General features: G+C 39.8%; 1 protein-coding gene across 1 annotated transcript in view; it reads right to left on the bottom strand.

Annotated features, from left to right (window-relative positions):
* Positions 1–234: 234 nt before the first annotated feature.
* Positions 235–13,758, bottom strand: part of LOC137988706 (inactive tyrosine-protein kinase 7-like) — a 145,470-nt gene continuing 131,946 nt past the window's right edge. The window contains exons 20-24 of the mRNA XM_068834679.1: positions 13,591–13,667; positions 12,219–12,259; positions 11,386–11,482; positions 2,846–2,942; positions 235–1,412 (exon numbers count right to left, since the gene is read on the bottom strand). Of these exons, the coding sequence (XP_068690780.1) occupies positions 1,287–1,412; positions 2,846–2,942; positions 11,386–11,482; positions 12,219–12,259; positions 13,591–13,667 (438 nt within the window). The 3' untranslated portion in view covers positions 235–1,286. The remainder of the gene's footprint in view (positions 1,413–2,845; positions 2,943–11,385; positions 11,483–12,218; positions 12,260–13,590; positions 13,668–13,758) is intronic.

The following is a 13,758-nucleotide window of genomic DNA, read 5'->3' on the forward strand; positions in this document are numbered from 1 at the left end:
TACTCTAAGCGATACTAAGTGTCAAGCATTTGAGATGGTAAGACCTCTTGCACACAGAGATGATAAAGTGAACTCCATGGTGGCCCATTTCATTAAGAGTCAGAGGTGCCGCAACTTACCCGCGATCAGGTGCTCTTTTGTTTTTGGAAGGACGCGAAAAGTACGCGCTCTCCCTGAAGAAAATAAAAAGGCAGGATAGCAGATTAAATAAGAAGCACAAAGTTAACGTTGGTTTGTGACTAATGTAATTAAATCTTTTAGAAGCGTTTACTCAAGTTTACATAAATTACGACTTTGCTCAAAGCAATTAGAACTTCAACATGTTCCTGGTAATATTTATAATAATAGTAAATAATAATGATAGATAATAGCAAAGCACTTTAAAGTGCAACAATTGGGGGCTTAAGTAAGGACAATGTCCACTAAAAGACAAGTTAGAAGTAAGCTTTGTAAGATGGTAAGTCTTGAGCGATTGTCCAATTACCTTCAAGTGGAACTCAAACTTGCTCATTTCACGTCGTTATCAAAGAGACAACGACCTAATAAAGCATTGAACTGTAAAACTCACATGCAGGGCCTGCAGGGTCTTTGTCCTTGTTCATTAAACCCACTATTAACTTTCATTTATTTTGTGGCGTCCTCGTCGCTGTCGTCGTACTGTCTTAGCTCCTTACTGTGGCTGCCATGTCTCCTCACGAAAATTCACGAAAGTTGGTCATTTGCAAAATTTCCGGATTTCAAACACGCACCAGGGTGACTGATTTTACTTACCCTAAAATTGTCTTTACTTGAGGTTTATTTTTTAAGATCTGATGAAGAAAAGTCTTACATAGGCTGCTATACCTTAGTCATAAGCATTCTATACCTAACAGTTTCTTTAATTGATCAACGTAACATCCCGAAACAAGATCCGTGTATTCTGTTGCTAACAAATTTTCCAAAACTCTCTTGGTATCTATATGAATGCTAACTAAATAGCGGGATTATCATTTTAGGAATTTTCTAAATGTTCAAAGCGTTTTACGCTAAAATGACAAAAGGGATAAAAGATCGTCTTTGGCTGTGAATCATTACGCTTACTGATTGTTCAAAAACAACTTGCGCCACTTTTACAACCAATCACAAGAGAGACTGTGACTGATCGGTTTTTCTGTTTGTCGAAAAAAAGATTAGACCCTTGATTAAACACAAATGACAACGGTGCCAATCTACCTTTATACTTGTTATCTTTGCTTAATGCATTTCTCTTTTTAACTAAATTAAATCAAAAGAAACTGATTGCTTCTTCAGTACTTCAGACTTGAACATTTCTTCTTAGAGCGTGGCTTAACTGAAGTTGCCGCACACACGTCCTCGACCATTGAGTATTTTGCTCCATCGTACTTCGATTCGTCCAACAGTCCGAGGTACAACTGAAAAATTCACATAAAACAAGAACATCATTTTCTAATCTCTTTGTGCTTGATTGTCCGCTCTTTCTGTTCAACTGCCTGTCTGACCGCCTAGCCTGGGTTTAAAACACATTTGTGACTCTTCACAGGAAAACATACTTTAACGCTTATCCGTTAAACGGCTAAAAACTAACGGTTAGTTAACGGCCTTCAAAGGGTTCTAACGCTTTGTGTTAACGTTCTAACGGCTAGCAGGTTTTTCCTAAAGGCTCGTTACAATGTTCTAACGCTTTGCCCTAACGGTCTAACGACTTAGTAATCCTGCCTAACGACTCACGAAAACATTCGGCAACCGTGTAACGGCTGAGAAAAAAATCTAACGGATAACCGTGAAAGTGCCTTAACCCTTATGTGAGCGTTAGCGATTGGCGCCATGCATACTGTACAACCAAAGAACAGTTTCATAAATTGTTTCAGAAAAAGGTCAATATCCCCACGAAAATGTAATGCCAATTACATTCATAGCCGTGAAATTGAAACACTACTCAAAACAAGCGCTAAATTCGTCGATACACGGGCCCGCTGAATTAAGTCTGATGTTAGTAAGATGCTAGCAAGCGAAAAAGCAGAATCATGACTAATAAGTTTTGCATCGACATGAATTTACTTCGTAGCACATTGCGCTGGAACGTGATGGTTCATGCCGGACGTGTCAGTGCACCATTTGTTGCGACCTGATGTGACACCTTGCTTCATTGATAAAGTCTTGGTTCTGATAGCCAAAGTCAACAGCGTGTCAAAATAGTTGTGTATCACAGAATATTAAAATACATTTTGATATTCTGGGATGCACGACTAAGGACTTCCGCCAAAGATGACAACTTTGGGGTCGTCCACATTGAGTATGAAATTTGCATAAGGTTGTTTACACTGTAATTAAAGAGACTGTTTTCTGTTTCCGGGGGAATGTTTTAACCACTAGTTTGACACACTGTTGATTTTGACTATTCGCGGCTATGAATGTAATTGGCATTACATTTTCGGGGGGATACTGACCATTTTCTGAAACGATTTATAAAACTGTTCTTTGAGTGTCGCAAACAAAGTCCAAAGTAATGACTTCGACCAATCACAACAGAAGCACACAGCGCAATGAACCAATCCGAATTCGTAGCAATTCCGTGTAACTTGCTCAAAGTGGTTGCTAAACTATTGTGAAGCGCCTTTGGACTAAATTGAAAAGGCGCTATCTAAATCTTATTAATTAATATCATTATCATTATCATTATCATTATTAAACCAATCACTAAGCGAAGCAATTGCAATCGTGTCATTACTTTCGACAGTCGTTTGAAAACTGCTCTACTTGAATGTCTATAGTGCATGAATAGACACATTAAAAACAAAAAAAATTGTGTCAGATTAGCATTTTTAAAGCAAATCTTGATAATTACCTCTTTTTCGATGAGATCAAGCAAATCTTTACGAATATTCTCAAAATTTGGACGAAAGTCAGGATTTTCTTGCCAGCACCTCTCCATGAAGTGATACCTGGGAACAAACAGTTTAACCCTGGCTTAGTTTTAACCCCCGTCCACTGATCTCACGTTGATTGATGAGAATTATCGATAGAGTAACTCTAGATAATTCATAACTCGATCCCCTCTTTCTGTTAAATAATATCATGACTTCAAACAAATATCACAAGCGTTGCTGTTTTTAGGCGACGGGGCGACGATAAAGAATAAGCTTCTGAAAAACAGGAGAGCGTTAGGAGATACATCGTTTATTTATATAAACACAGCGGCGCGAAGATCTGAATTTTATTTCAAGCGGTAAAAACATTAATTTACTAACAACGGAGTTCGAGATACATTGGGACTCTCCTGGATCTCATCTACCCACAATGAGATGACTTTTGTGCCAGCTAATCGGTTTCCGTACTGTGCAATATTTACAGAAAAGGACAAAAAGGCTTGAATTATCGAAAAGCACCGGGTGTTTTTTTTTTCATTTTCCTTGCGGAAAATACGGCGCACAGAGAAGGACATTACAATGAAGACACTTCTCAGCACAATAATTATTTGTTTGCTTAGGAAGCCAGGCCGTGTGGGTGCCCCAAGACCCGAGACCCGAGACTCGAGACAAAGAACGCTGGGCAAGGTGATGTACAATCTAACCCTTCTGTATTCATTAACGATCTGTTCCAAGCTCTAAAATAAGCCTATCCTTTTCATGCGGGAAAAAAGTGATGGTAAAAACCAGGGATTTTATGTGCTAAGAATGACGACCATGTTGGGTTTTCATCTCTGTTACTGTACCCCCCGAAAGCTTCCAAAGTTCAATGGTCTTCATTGAGGTCAATGCAGGGTTGAGCATCTACACGTGAGATTGAAACTGAGGTCATAGACTGAATTCGTGAAAAAGGCACTCGCACTTTTTTCCCATTGATGCATTTAACGGTGAAAAGTTACTTTCCTACAATTTCAAGAAAATGTAATTATTTGTGACTTGATTGCTTGACATAAGTGAAGGCAATTACGACGGCTTGTTTTGGTCATGCCCTCACAGGTGGCCCAAGCTCTACGATTCGTGCGTGACGTAATTTGAACATCATATCAACATGACTGTTAATTTGCATAATAGCGAAATTACAAGGGTTTGTATGTGGAAAAAATGTATCGAATTGGAAGGCAAAATTAGGAGTGATTTTTTCTTTTGTCTTTTGGGGTTTCTAGGTCGATTTGAAGCGAGTTTCTGTTGCAATTTCCTCTCTCTCAATTAGATATAATAGAGAGAGAGGAAGCTGCAACAGAAACCCCACGAAATCGATATCGCTTCAAATCGACCTAGAAACCACAAAATACACATGTTTTGCACTTCCTTGACAGGGTATGTTTAATAACTGGGTTGTTATATGACAATTGAGTCTAAATCTGCGTTGCATTACTCCATTTATTCCTGGGTCGGAAATCAGAAAAAGTTGCGCCGCAGCTTATTTCCCTTTCGTAAACGGTCGTTCCCATTTCTCAGAACGTTCGTTGCCATTTGAAACGGTCGATGCAATTTTAATAGCTCTGAATTACACTCATTAGGTCTAAGAACTCAAAAGGTTGTGGTTACTGGGAGTTGTCTCTCGCTGGTCATATGAATTAGGGTTCGGGTTAGGGTTCTGGTTAGGGTAAGGGCTAAGAACCCGAGTTCGAGTCTTGAAATTTTCAGAGTCTTTCTTTTTTCTCCAGTTTTTCTTTTATAAATGTTTCTTTTTCTTTTTTGGCTTAATTTTTGTTAATATTTTTTCTTAGTTTGTTTCTTTTGATTTTCTTTGAAGTGAAGTGTGTAGTCGACCGTTATAAGTGGCATCCACCGTTTCAAATGGCAACGACCGTTCTGCGAAATGGCAACGACTGTTTACGAAAGGGAAATTTGCTGCGCCGCAGGTCTTGCGTGTCACTCCGCCTAGAGTCTTCTGAGCGTGTCTTTGGCAGGTTTCAGGGGGGGGGGGAGTACACTTGGTAGCACAAATGTGTAGATTTTATCTGGTGAACACAGTAGAATATTTAATTAACCTGCAATGGCGTCGACGTCGATGTAAAGCGAATGGCAGTCAAAAATAAACATCTAGAATCTTCAATGCGACGAATCATGGACTTCAACAACAATAACATCTCTCGATCATTGAAGGAATCGAACACATTGAATGCATCTATGTTATCTCTGTTGTCTGGCTATTTATATTAATTTGCACTTAACTCTGTACAGTCTTCAGGTAAAAAAAACTAATAACTGGAAATGTGACTAATTCTCGACAGGCAAAAATTATTTGAAAGAATACTTGTTGTCTGTTTTATGGTACAAGGTTCTTCAGAAAAGGATTTCATCCTGAACTCCGGTGAGAAATTTATCTAGTTGCGTATGCTTCTTTCAATAAAGGTTTTGGGTTTTTGAGATTTTTCTGCCTTTGTGGATTCATCGTGTTCTGTAAACATTAACTAATTTGCATGCTTGGGTTGAAATTTGATTTTTAAAAAAAGTCCAAAAACGGAGCCAAAACTTTACTCTGTTGTTCGAAGAAGGTAGATGTTTTTTTCGATTCCGGACTGATAATTTATTAGGGGTGTTTGACGATAACAATAACGATAACAATAATTTATTACTAGCAAAAAATAAAATTCAAAACATTAAATGCCCCGCAAATAGCTAGTAAGCTAATCTATTGGGGACAAGAAAACGAAAAAGCGATACATATTACAAAATGAATAGAAAATACAACAACAAGCAGAAAAAAACACTGGTAGCTTTCGCCACGGTTAGATATAAATTTCTAATACCATAGTTTGTTCTTTAAACTAAACTAAAACTACAACCAGGGGTATATACATGTATTGTATACGTTTGAAAATCATCAGGTTAACTTAGTGAAATATTCTAACAAAGGAATGGGAATGAGAATGAGTACGAAAATTTGAGGAGGAGGCAACCCAGTTTACGCTCACAGAGCGTCTAGTTTTTAGATATTTTGTGTTTGACTGGACACGCAAGTCTTTTTTTGTCATTTTAACTTAATTAATGCTTACCCAATCAGATTGCAGCTCGTTCTTGGAGCTGCGCAGTTAGAAATCGAACAATCAGAGAGAAAAGAGTCCTGGATATTTGGAAACTTTACAAAAATACGCAAATTACCAAAAGGAAATTAATATTGCCCATCAATTACAGAACATTTCCGAAAACACTGCAGTTATTGGAGCGGTCACAGATGCCGTTAAGCAAATGGCAGAAAGTTTACCTGAGGAACCTAGAGTCAGCGCAATTGTCAGGGCTTAGAACGATTGTCTGTGCCCTCGTGGCATGGAGCACGTAAGACTTATGCCAGCTTGAAAAAAGGTGTTTAATTATAGGATGTTGAAGTATGAGGAACATAAGGATGAACAGCTTCAGTATTTCCCAAAAGCCAAGCCAAAGGGACACTGGTGGATGGACCAGGTAAAGAACTGCAAAGGTATAGAGTTTGCTAACAAAAGAGAGCTTGTCCATAATGTTCGCTTAGTAAAATATATTCTATATACAAGGCTAAAAGTTAAAAAATTAAGATATTCAAACCAAACGTTTTCGGCTGTTTGCCATCATCAGGGTGGCAATGATGATGATGCTGATGATGGCAAACAGCCGAAAACGTTTGGTTTGAATATCTTAATTTTTTAACTTTTAGCCTTGTATATAGAATAAAAGAGAGCTTATGGACGAATTCCTGTCCAAGATAAACAGCCACAAGCCTGTAAAGGGTAATCCAAAGAGTCTGACTTGCTATGCGAGAACGATATCTGTGTTTGTGAAAGACTTGGAGGACAATGGATATCAAGCTTAAGACTCCTCGAGGCACCATTTTTCATGTCAAGACTCCTGTCGAAACTTGAACCCCGAGATAATGCAGACTTCGGTAGAGAGATGCACCGTGAAAAGAAAGACCAATCTGATTAACTGGCTCCAACAAGAGGCACCTCTTCGATCGAGAGGAAAAACTACTGATGATGTTAATGGTGGTCAAAGAGATTGTGGTGGTCGAGAGCCCTACCATACGCGGACGGATCAATATGCGAACGACTCTAGCATTGCAAACGATAAAATAAGAAAATCTTCTCGCTTCCTCCCCTATATGTCAAGGGTCAACCAAAGATGGGAGATAGTGAGATTGAATAGAAGAAGTCCAAAGGGCCTAAGAGCGCCTCATCACAGTAATGACTGCAAAAGAGCTGACGGTACAACGTGCGGTAACTGCAAGAAGAACTATCACCGTTCTCTGCACAACGACAAAAGAAACGAACCTATGCAGTGCAGTTTGAGTCACGATGCAACAATCTTCGCTAGTCAAGGTACTCCACCTGAAGTCCAGAATCGGAGCATCCAAGGAAGGGACGACGAAAAGACACAAGATGTCAAAAACGTTCTAGGAATTTGCACAGTGCAAAAGGTCAAGAGACAGTGGCGGGAAGTTCACCGACTTACTTGCTATGTTGGATTCTGGCTCAAACACGAGCCTTCTATCCAAAAGAACTGCGAAACAGCTTGGAATATCTGGTCCTCAAACGCACCTCACAGTGAAATTAGCTGGAGCAGGAAAGAAAGCGGAAGTGAAGATATCCGGAAACATCTATACAGTCAGAAAGTGCTGCAGCAACGCTACGAAAGGATCACGCAAGGCTATAGAAAGCTACTCACATCTAATGTCAATAGAAGGCAAGTTACATCTCGCCGGTGGTGCTGTGGACCTACTTATTGGTACTGACCCAGTCGACGCCTTTGTTGACATCCACACCGCTAGTGGTGATCCTCGTGACCCTTTTGCGAAAAGGAAATGAATTGGCTGCTATTAATTGGGTCAAATCGATCCCGATTCAGAAGACATGACTGAAATCAGATCAGTAGACTTTGGAACTGTTAATGCCGAAGACGACATCAAGACATTTGTTCAGCAAGACCTTTTGGGCGTCAGACCGAGCATTGCAGAAGTCAGGCACGTCACTGAAGCAATTGACAAAATACTTGGAAAGGGTCAGTTCCAGATCAAGGCGTGGAATTCAAACAGCAAGGAAATCGACCAAACCAGCGGTGAACAATGTACAGATTTGCTTGGTCACAAGTGGGACAAGAAGAAGACACATTCGCTCTAAATAGGATTCAGTTTTAAGACCGAATGAAGATTTCCCAAAGAGATCGTGCCTTGCTTTGCTTGCTAAGATGTGGGCTCCTATTGGCTTCGTAGCATCTGTGACTCTTAAGTACCTACAAGAGCAGTGGATTACAGGCTATGGAAGGGATGACATCCTCCCTGAAGAAACCCAACAAATGTGAAAGGAGAAGGAAGCAGCAATAAACCAGCTTCTCGCCTTCAAATTTGATAACAAGGTAATGCCAAAAGAAGCAATCGACCGACCCCAAGTGCATCTCTTTGCAGATGGAGGAGAACTGGGATATGGTGCCGCAATTTTTCTTCGCTGAAAGCTAAGCAATGTGATTGTCAAGTCCTTTCTGGCTCCACTGAAATGTGCATCACTGCAATGTGATTGTCAAGTCCTCTCTCGCTCCACTGAAACAAAAAGAAAACTATTCCCCGACTTGACCTCTTAGGGTGCCTGGCACTCACAAGTTAAGGATTTACCGCACGCGCCGGAAGGCACTAGACTTTAAAGAGTATGATAAGACCTTTTGGGTGGATTCTCAAAGCGTTTTGTCTTGGCTGAAGACTCCACCTTGAGAATTCAGACCAGATGATCTTGAAGACTGGATGTCAGGGCCCTCGTTTCCAAAGCTGCCAGACTCCAAATGGCCACAGTTTGATGACCAAACACAAAGATCTCAACAGGAATACAGAGACGCCTTAAAGGAAATGAAGACCACCAGAAAATCTAAGAAAGGAAACTTCCTGGAAATGATTGGAACACCAGAGAGTTTCAGACATTAACAACCACGGGCGCTGGGGAGAGGCCAAGGATAACCCAGTATTCCTTCGCCTGTTACAAAGTTGTTCTTCATTTAAAAAGATTCGGAGAGTACTTGTTCATGTACTTCGATTTTTTCAAGCCGCAAGGAACAGAATTTAAAATAAGGGCCCTCTAACAGTTCATGAACTGGAAGACTCTGAGTCACTTCTTTTCGAGTGGTGTCAGATTCCCCTTGATGTATCGCTCCTTAACGGGAAATTGTTTCCTAAATCTGATGACATGGGTTTGATCAGAGCTTACGGCCGCCTCGAAAGTGCTAGTGCACTACCTCAAGACGTGACAAACCCCTCCTTCTGCCAAAAGACAATCAACTCGTGGTAATCTTCTTGCGCCACCTCCGCCAAACGCGAGGACATTGTGGTTACAAGAGCTTGATGCACGAAGCAAGGCGAAAGGTTTGGATCGTCGGGCTTCAAAAGATGGCAAAAAATATTGTCAGCAAGTGCGTCGGCTGCAGGAAACTTCGAAAGAAACTCCTTTGATCAATTTACGGGCCAATTACCAAGTATTCGAGTGGGTGCTTGATTCCCACCATTCTCACATACCGTACTGGATATGTTTGGGCCATTGCAAGTCAAATTGAATACAAAAACACTTTGAGAAGCACAAGTTATCATTTTAACCTGTACATCCTCAAGAGCAATGCACTTAGAGTTGGTCACTGACAAGTCATCTGATGAATTTGTTGATGGCATTTCGTCTTTTTGTCTATTGGGCATCCAAGTGTTTGCTGTTCTAACTGTGGGACAAACTTTGTTGATGCAAAGGAGTATTTAAGAGATCAAGGCGTGGCAGAAGAGAGAGTTTACTGAAGAACAATGCCGAACATTCCTTGCCGAGATAACTTGTATAGTCAATATTCGTCCTCTCAATCCAAGTTCTGTTGGCATCTGGGAAGAGCCTCCGACTACTCCCAATGAAATCCTAGTTGGAAGACAGAGCCTTCCTCCTCAACCCGAACAAGAGGTCAAAGGCAATTTAAGTCAAATGCTGAAGATTGTACAAAGAAGAGTCGGTTAATTCTGGACCTGCTGCATTAAGTATTTTGAACCTACACTCCCGCAGCCAAACAAGTGGTTCGGGAAGAGAGAGAATGTTTAAGTCGGTGATTTGGTCCTGGAACTCAAGTAGCAAGAGATCACAGTGGAAGATGCGGCTGATTGCAGACACCTATCCGGGAAACGATAGATTGGTCAGAAAGGCGCAGATCAAGACACTGAATGGTACACACGATCGCCCAATCCACAAGCTATGCCTGATAGCTACGACGCAAGAGCTTAGTGGAAACGAACAATAATATTAAGACATATTTGTGCTCAAGAACACTAAACTGATAGGTTACAAGTGAGTTACACCTAGTGCTGATTTAATCGTTGCACAATTAGACTCCTAATTTCCGCACTGGGGCCGAAGGTTTTGTACTCCGTTGAAAGATGTTTAACTTTTAGAAAGAGCCCTGTTATTGAAAATAGTGTAGTCGTGACTTGTGCAAACATAGGAAAATAGCTTCTTTTGCAACGCGTTTACGGCTTACTGAAATGTAAGTATACAGCTATTTCAAAAAACGTTGTCAAATAAAACCAAAAAGCCCATAAGCCAAGACTGCAAGGTAATTTTGAGAATTTCTGAAACTAGCTAACAATGCCGGCACCATAGACACTCTTTTAACAAGTCTAATATATGCCGTTGTCCGCTAACCACGTCGAACTCGTGCTTTCAAATTTTATTCAGAAATGTACAACGGCTTAAAACGTTTCCGATTTCTTTTGTTGTTTTAAGCCTTTGTACATTTCTGAATAAAATTTGAAAGCACGAGTTCCACGTCATTAGCGGAAAACGGCATATATTAGACTTATTAAAAGGGTGTATAGCAAAGATCTCCGGTGGCACGTGAAACTACCCACACTACCTTGCGGTCTTGGCTCATGGCATGTTTGCTTTTTCTTTTGGCAACGTTTTTTGAAATAGCTGTATCTACAACACCTTGGAGAAAGATCGTTTATTTCGTTTATTCCATTATGCGATTTGTGTAGTTTTATGGTGTATTCATATGCATGCCTCTTTTTTTCAGTTGACTATTAAGTTACTTTGTGCAACGTGAAAGTGCACGGATTAAACTAGTCCAAAACCACTGGTAGATCCTGTGAACAGTATTTTCCTTGTGTATTTTCACCTGGAGTAAAACCCATACCCACGGTGGGAAACACAAATAGAACTGCAAAGGAGTTTAGGTGAGGAAATTTTATTGAAAAATCACTCCTAATTTTGCATTCCAATTCGATACATTTTTTCCCATACAAACCCTTGTAATTTCTTTATTATGTAAATTAAAGGTCATGTTGATATGATGTTAAAATTATGAAACACGCGAATTGTTGAGCTTGGGCCACCTGTGATGCGCACTCTTTAGCAGCTTTCCCTTCATTCCTTCGTTTCAATAAAGAAGTACGTTACTCTGCCTACAGCGCAATAAAATGATATGAAAGGAGACTCACATGGTGTTGGCGATGTGTGGGGGTTTCGGCATGCGATAACCTTTCTGCAATTCTGCCATGGTCTTGGCCTCCGACCAACCCGGATATGGAATGCCTCCTGTTAATTGTTAACATTTCATTACTGTCTTATCCTATTTACCGCCTGCTGCAACTAAAAGGTAACTGTAGTTTCACAGGAATGTAAGTTTCAGCGAGCTTTTGTGCTCGCTTGTTGACTGGTTTAGCGTGCGAGAAGTGTAGGGGGTTAAGACTCTAAAAACTGCCGCAGACGATGACGCCCACCTTCAACTGACAGGAATTGCGTGCCGCGGAACATATTTCATATATGAAAATCCAGCCAAATTTAAAATTCTACCAATCACATTGCTGCGATAAGCAATTCTAATTTTCATTAAAAAACAAAAACAAAAAAAAAAACAAGCCTACAACTACGACGTAATTACGTGTACCCGGATTCAATAAGCGTCACAAAGTCTCCTCTTGATATTTTTTCCAACTGCAACATTACGTCTCGGAATTTTAACGTCACAAAGTGTCCCCCTCCCCCTCCCCTCCCAAATGCGGTCCTCAAGTAAGGATAAACTGCTGCATTTACCCTCACCTAAAATAAAACGCTAACCTTTACCTTCACCGTATTGGTAGAAATAGATATGAAATGCTTAGACTTAAAGGGACATTTTGCGTTGGATGTCAAAATGAGGCTTGCATCTCTTTTCTTGAATTTCTGGACATATGCGAAGATAATGATGATGGTGAAAATGATAATTTGGACTTAAACTCGCCATCATAACACTTGTGAATAAATGTTAATTCTCAGTACACAAAACACCCACCGATAGTAAAGATCTCATAAAGGACGACTCCATAGGACCACCTGTGAAGAAGAAATGCAGTTACTGTAACATCAACTTGAAAACATTCTAAATGATAGATATGCAATACGAGACGGCTTTCTGTATTAGTATTTCCAACGGCGAGCCTTAATTATGGTATTTGACTTGTGAAAAAAAAGTGTAATAAAAAAGGTTAATTCTAGAATTCATAATGGTAATCCTGTTGGTTAGATACAAAATACTTATTAAGGTATCATTTGATCTGTATCACAATACTGCTTTTAGTTTGACTTTCTTTCTCATCAATCATTACTCTTTACAAGCATATTTGTTAATACTATGTGTTTTTGTGCAGACGTCAACTGCATTAATGAGGTAGACTGGTCATTTGTGGAACGGGTAGCGGTAGTGGGAACTTTAAATCTGATTGAAACCAAATGGGACCTTTGGAGCTACCGAGCACAAAAACCGCCATACTGGACAGCAAATAGGCCATTTCCGAAATATCAAATATTCAGCTTCAAAGTGAGGCAGTGAGGACAAAGACAATAGAAACACGTGGGAATTAATGTGAAAAATATTTACATATCATCCACTTTCCTTTGTCTTTGTCGTCACTGACTCGCTATCAAGCTGAATTTTAATATCTCGAAAAAGGCCTATTGCGCACTTGGACATCTAAAGCAAAGACAATTTAAAATAAGTTGCTTTGTTTTAGACCTCCCAGTGCGCAATTTGCTCTCCAGAATGGCGGTTTTGTGCCATGTGATCGCCAGCTGAAAAGGTTATCCTCAAACTGAAGTGAATATATTCACAAATACTGGCAGGAACGTGCCTGAAATTTAAAACTAAACTATAGACAGAGTAGTAAACAAGTCATCTTCACACTGGAATGTGTGAATTTATTCACTTCAGATGGAGGCTAGCCCTGTAAAAATGCGTCCGCCGTGTTTTTATTCAATGGTCATTGAGAACGGATTATTTAAGAAATTGTCCCTTAAAGATTTCTGAAAGTTTCAAATGACTTCAACGGGATGAAATTGTGCTTTACTTCTCACAGAAGAATCATCGTGGTGTTTTAAATATACAGTTTAGTCCTTAATATATCGACAAACCACGGTGGTCCAGTCGTTAAGGGTCAGTGACATATGGATGTTTAGTGTTTTAACTTCTTAGCTTGTATCAAAGATGACAAGAGATACTCTTCAGTCCGTGAGTAAAAATCCATGACCATCGCTAAAAGTTGAAACTTTTAACTTTCTCTTAATTTCTCTTACATTATGGAGCACCATTATTATAATCTAATATTCTAAAGCGTTAAATACAAAAACCCTGTAAAATGACTATGTAAAATATTTTTACAAGTACATACACATCACTTTTGGTGGAAAGATTTGATGCATCCCCAAAGAGGATCTCTGGTGCCGTCCATTTAACCGGTACACAGCCCTAGAAGACAACAGCATATTCATTTGCAGATGAAAAAGGGAAAGTCTGAGAGTGGTCACAGCAATGTGAAATGGAGCCTATCAACATTGTA

This window comes from Montipora foliosa, unplaced genomic scaffold (genome assembly GCF_036669935.1).
Source record: "Montipora foliosa isolate CH-2021 unplaced genomic scaffold, ASM3666993v2 scaffold_425, whole genome shotgun sequence".
Classification (NCBI taxonomy): domain Eukaryota; kingdom Metazoa; phylum Cnidaria; class Anthozoa; order Scleractinia; family Acroporidae; genus Montipora; species Montipora foliosa.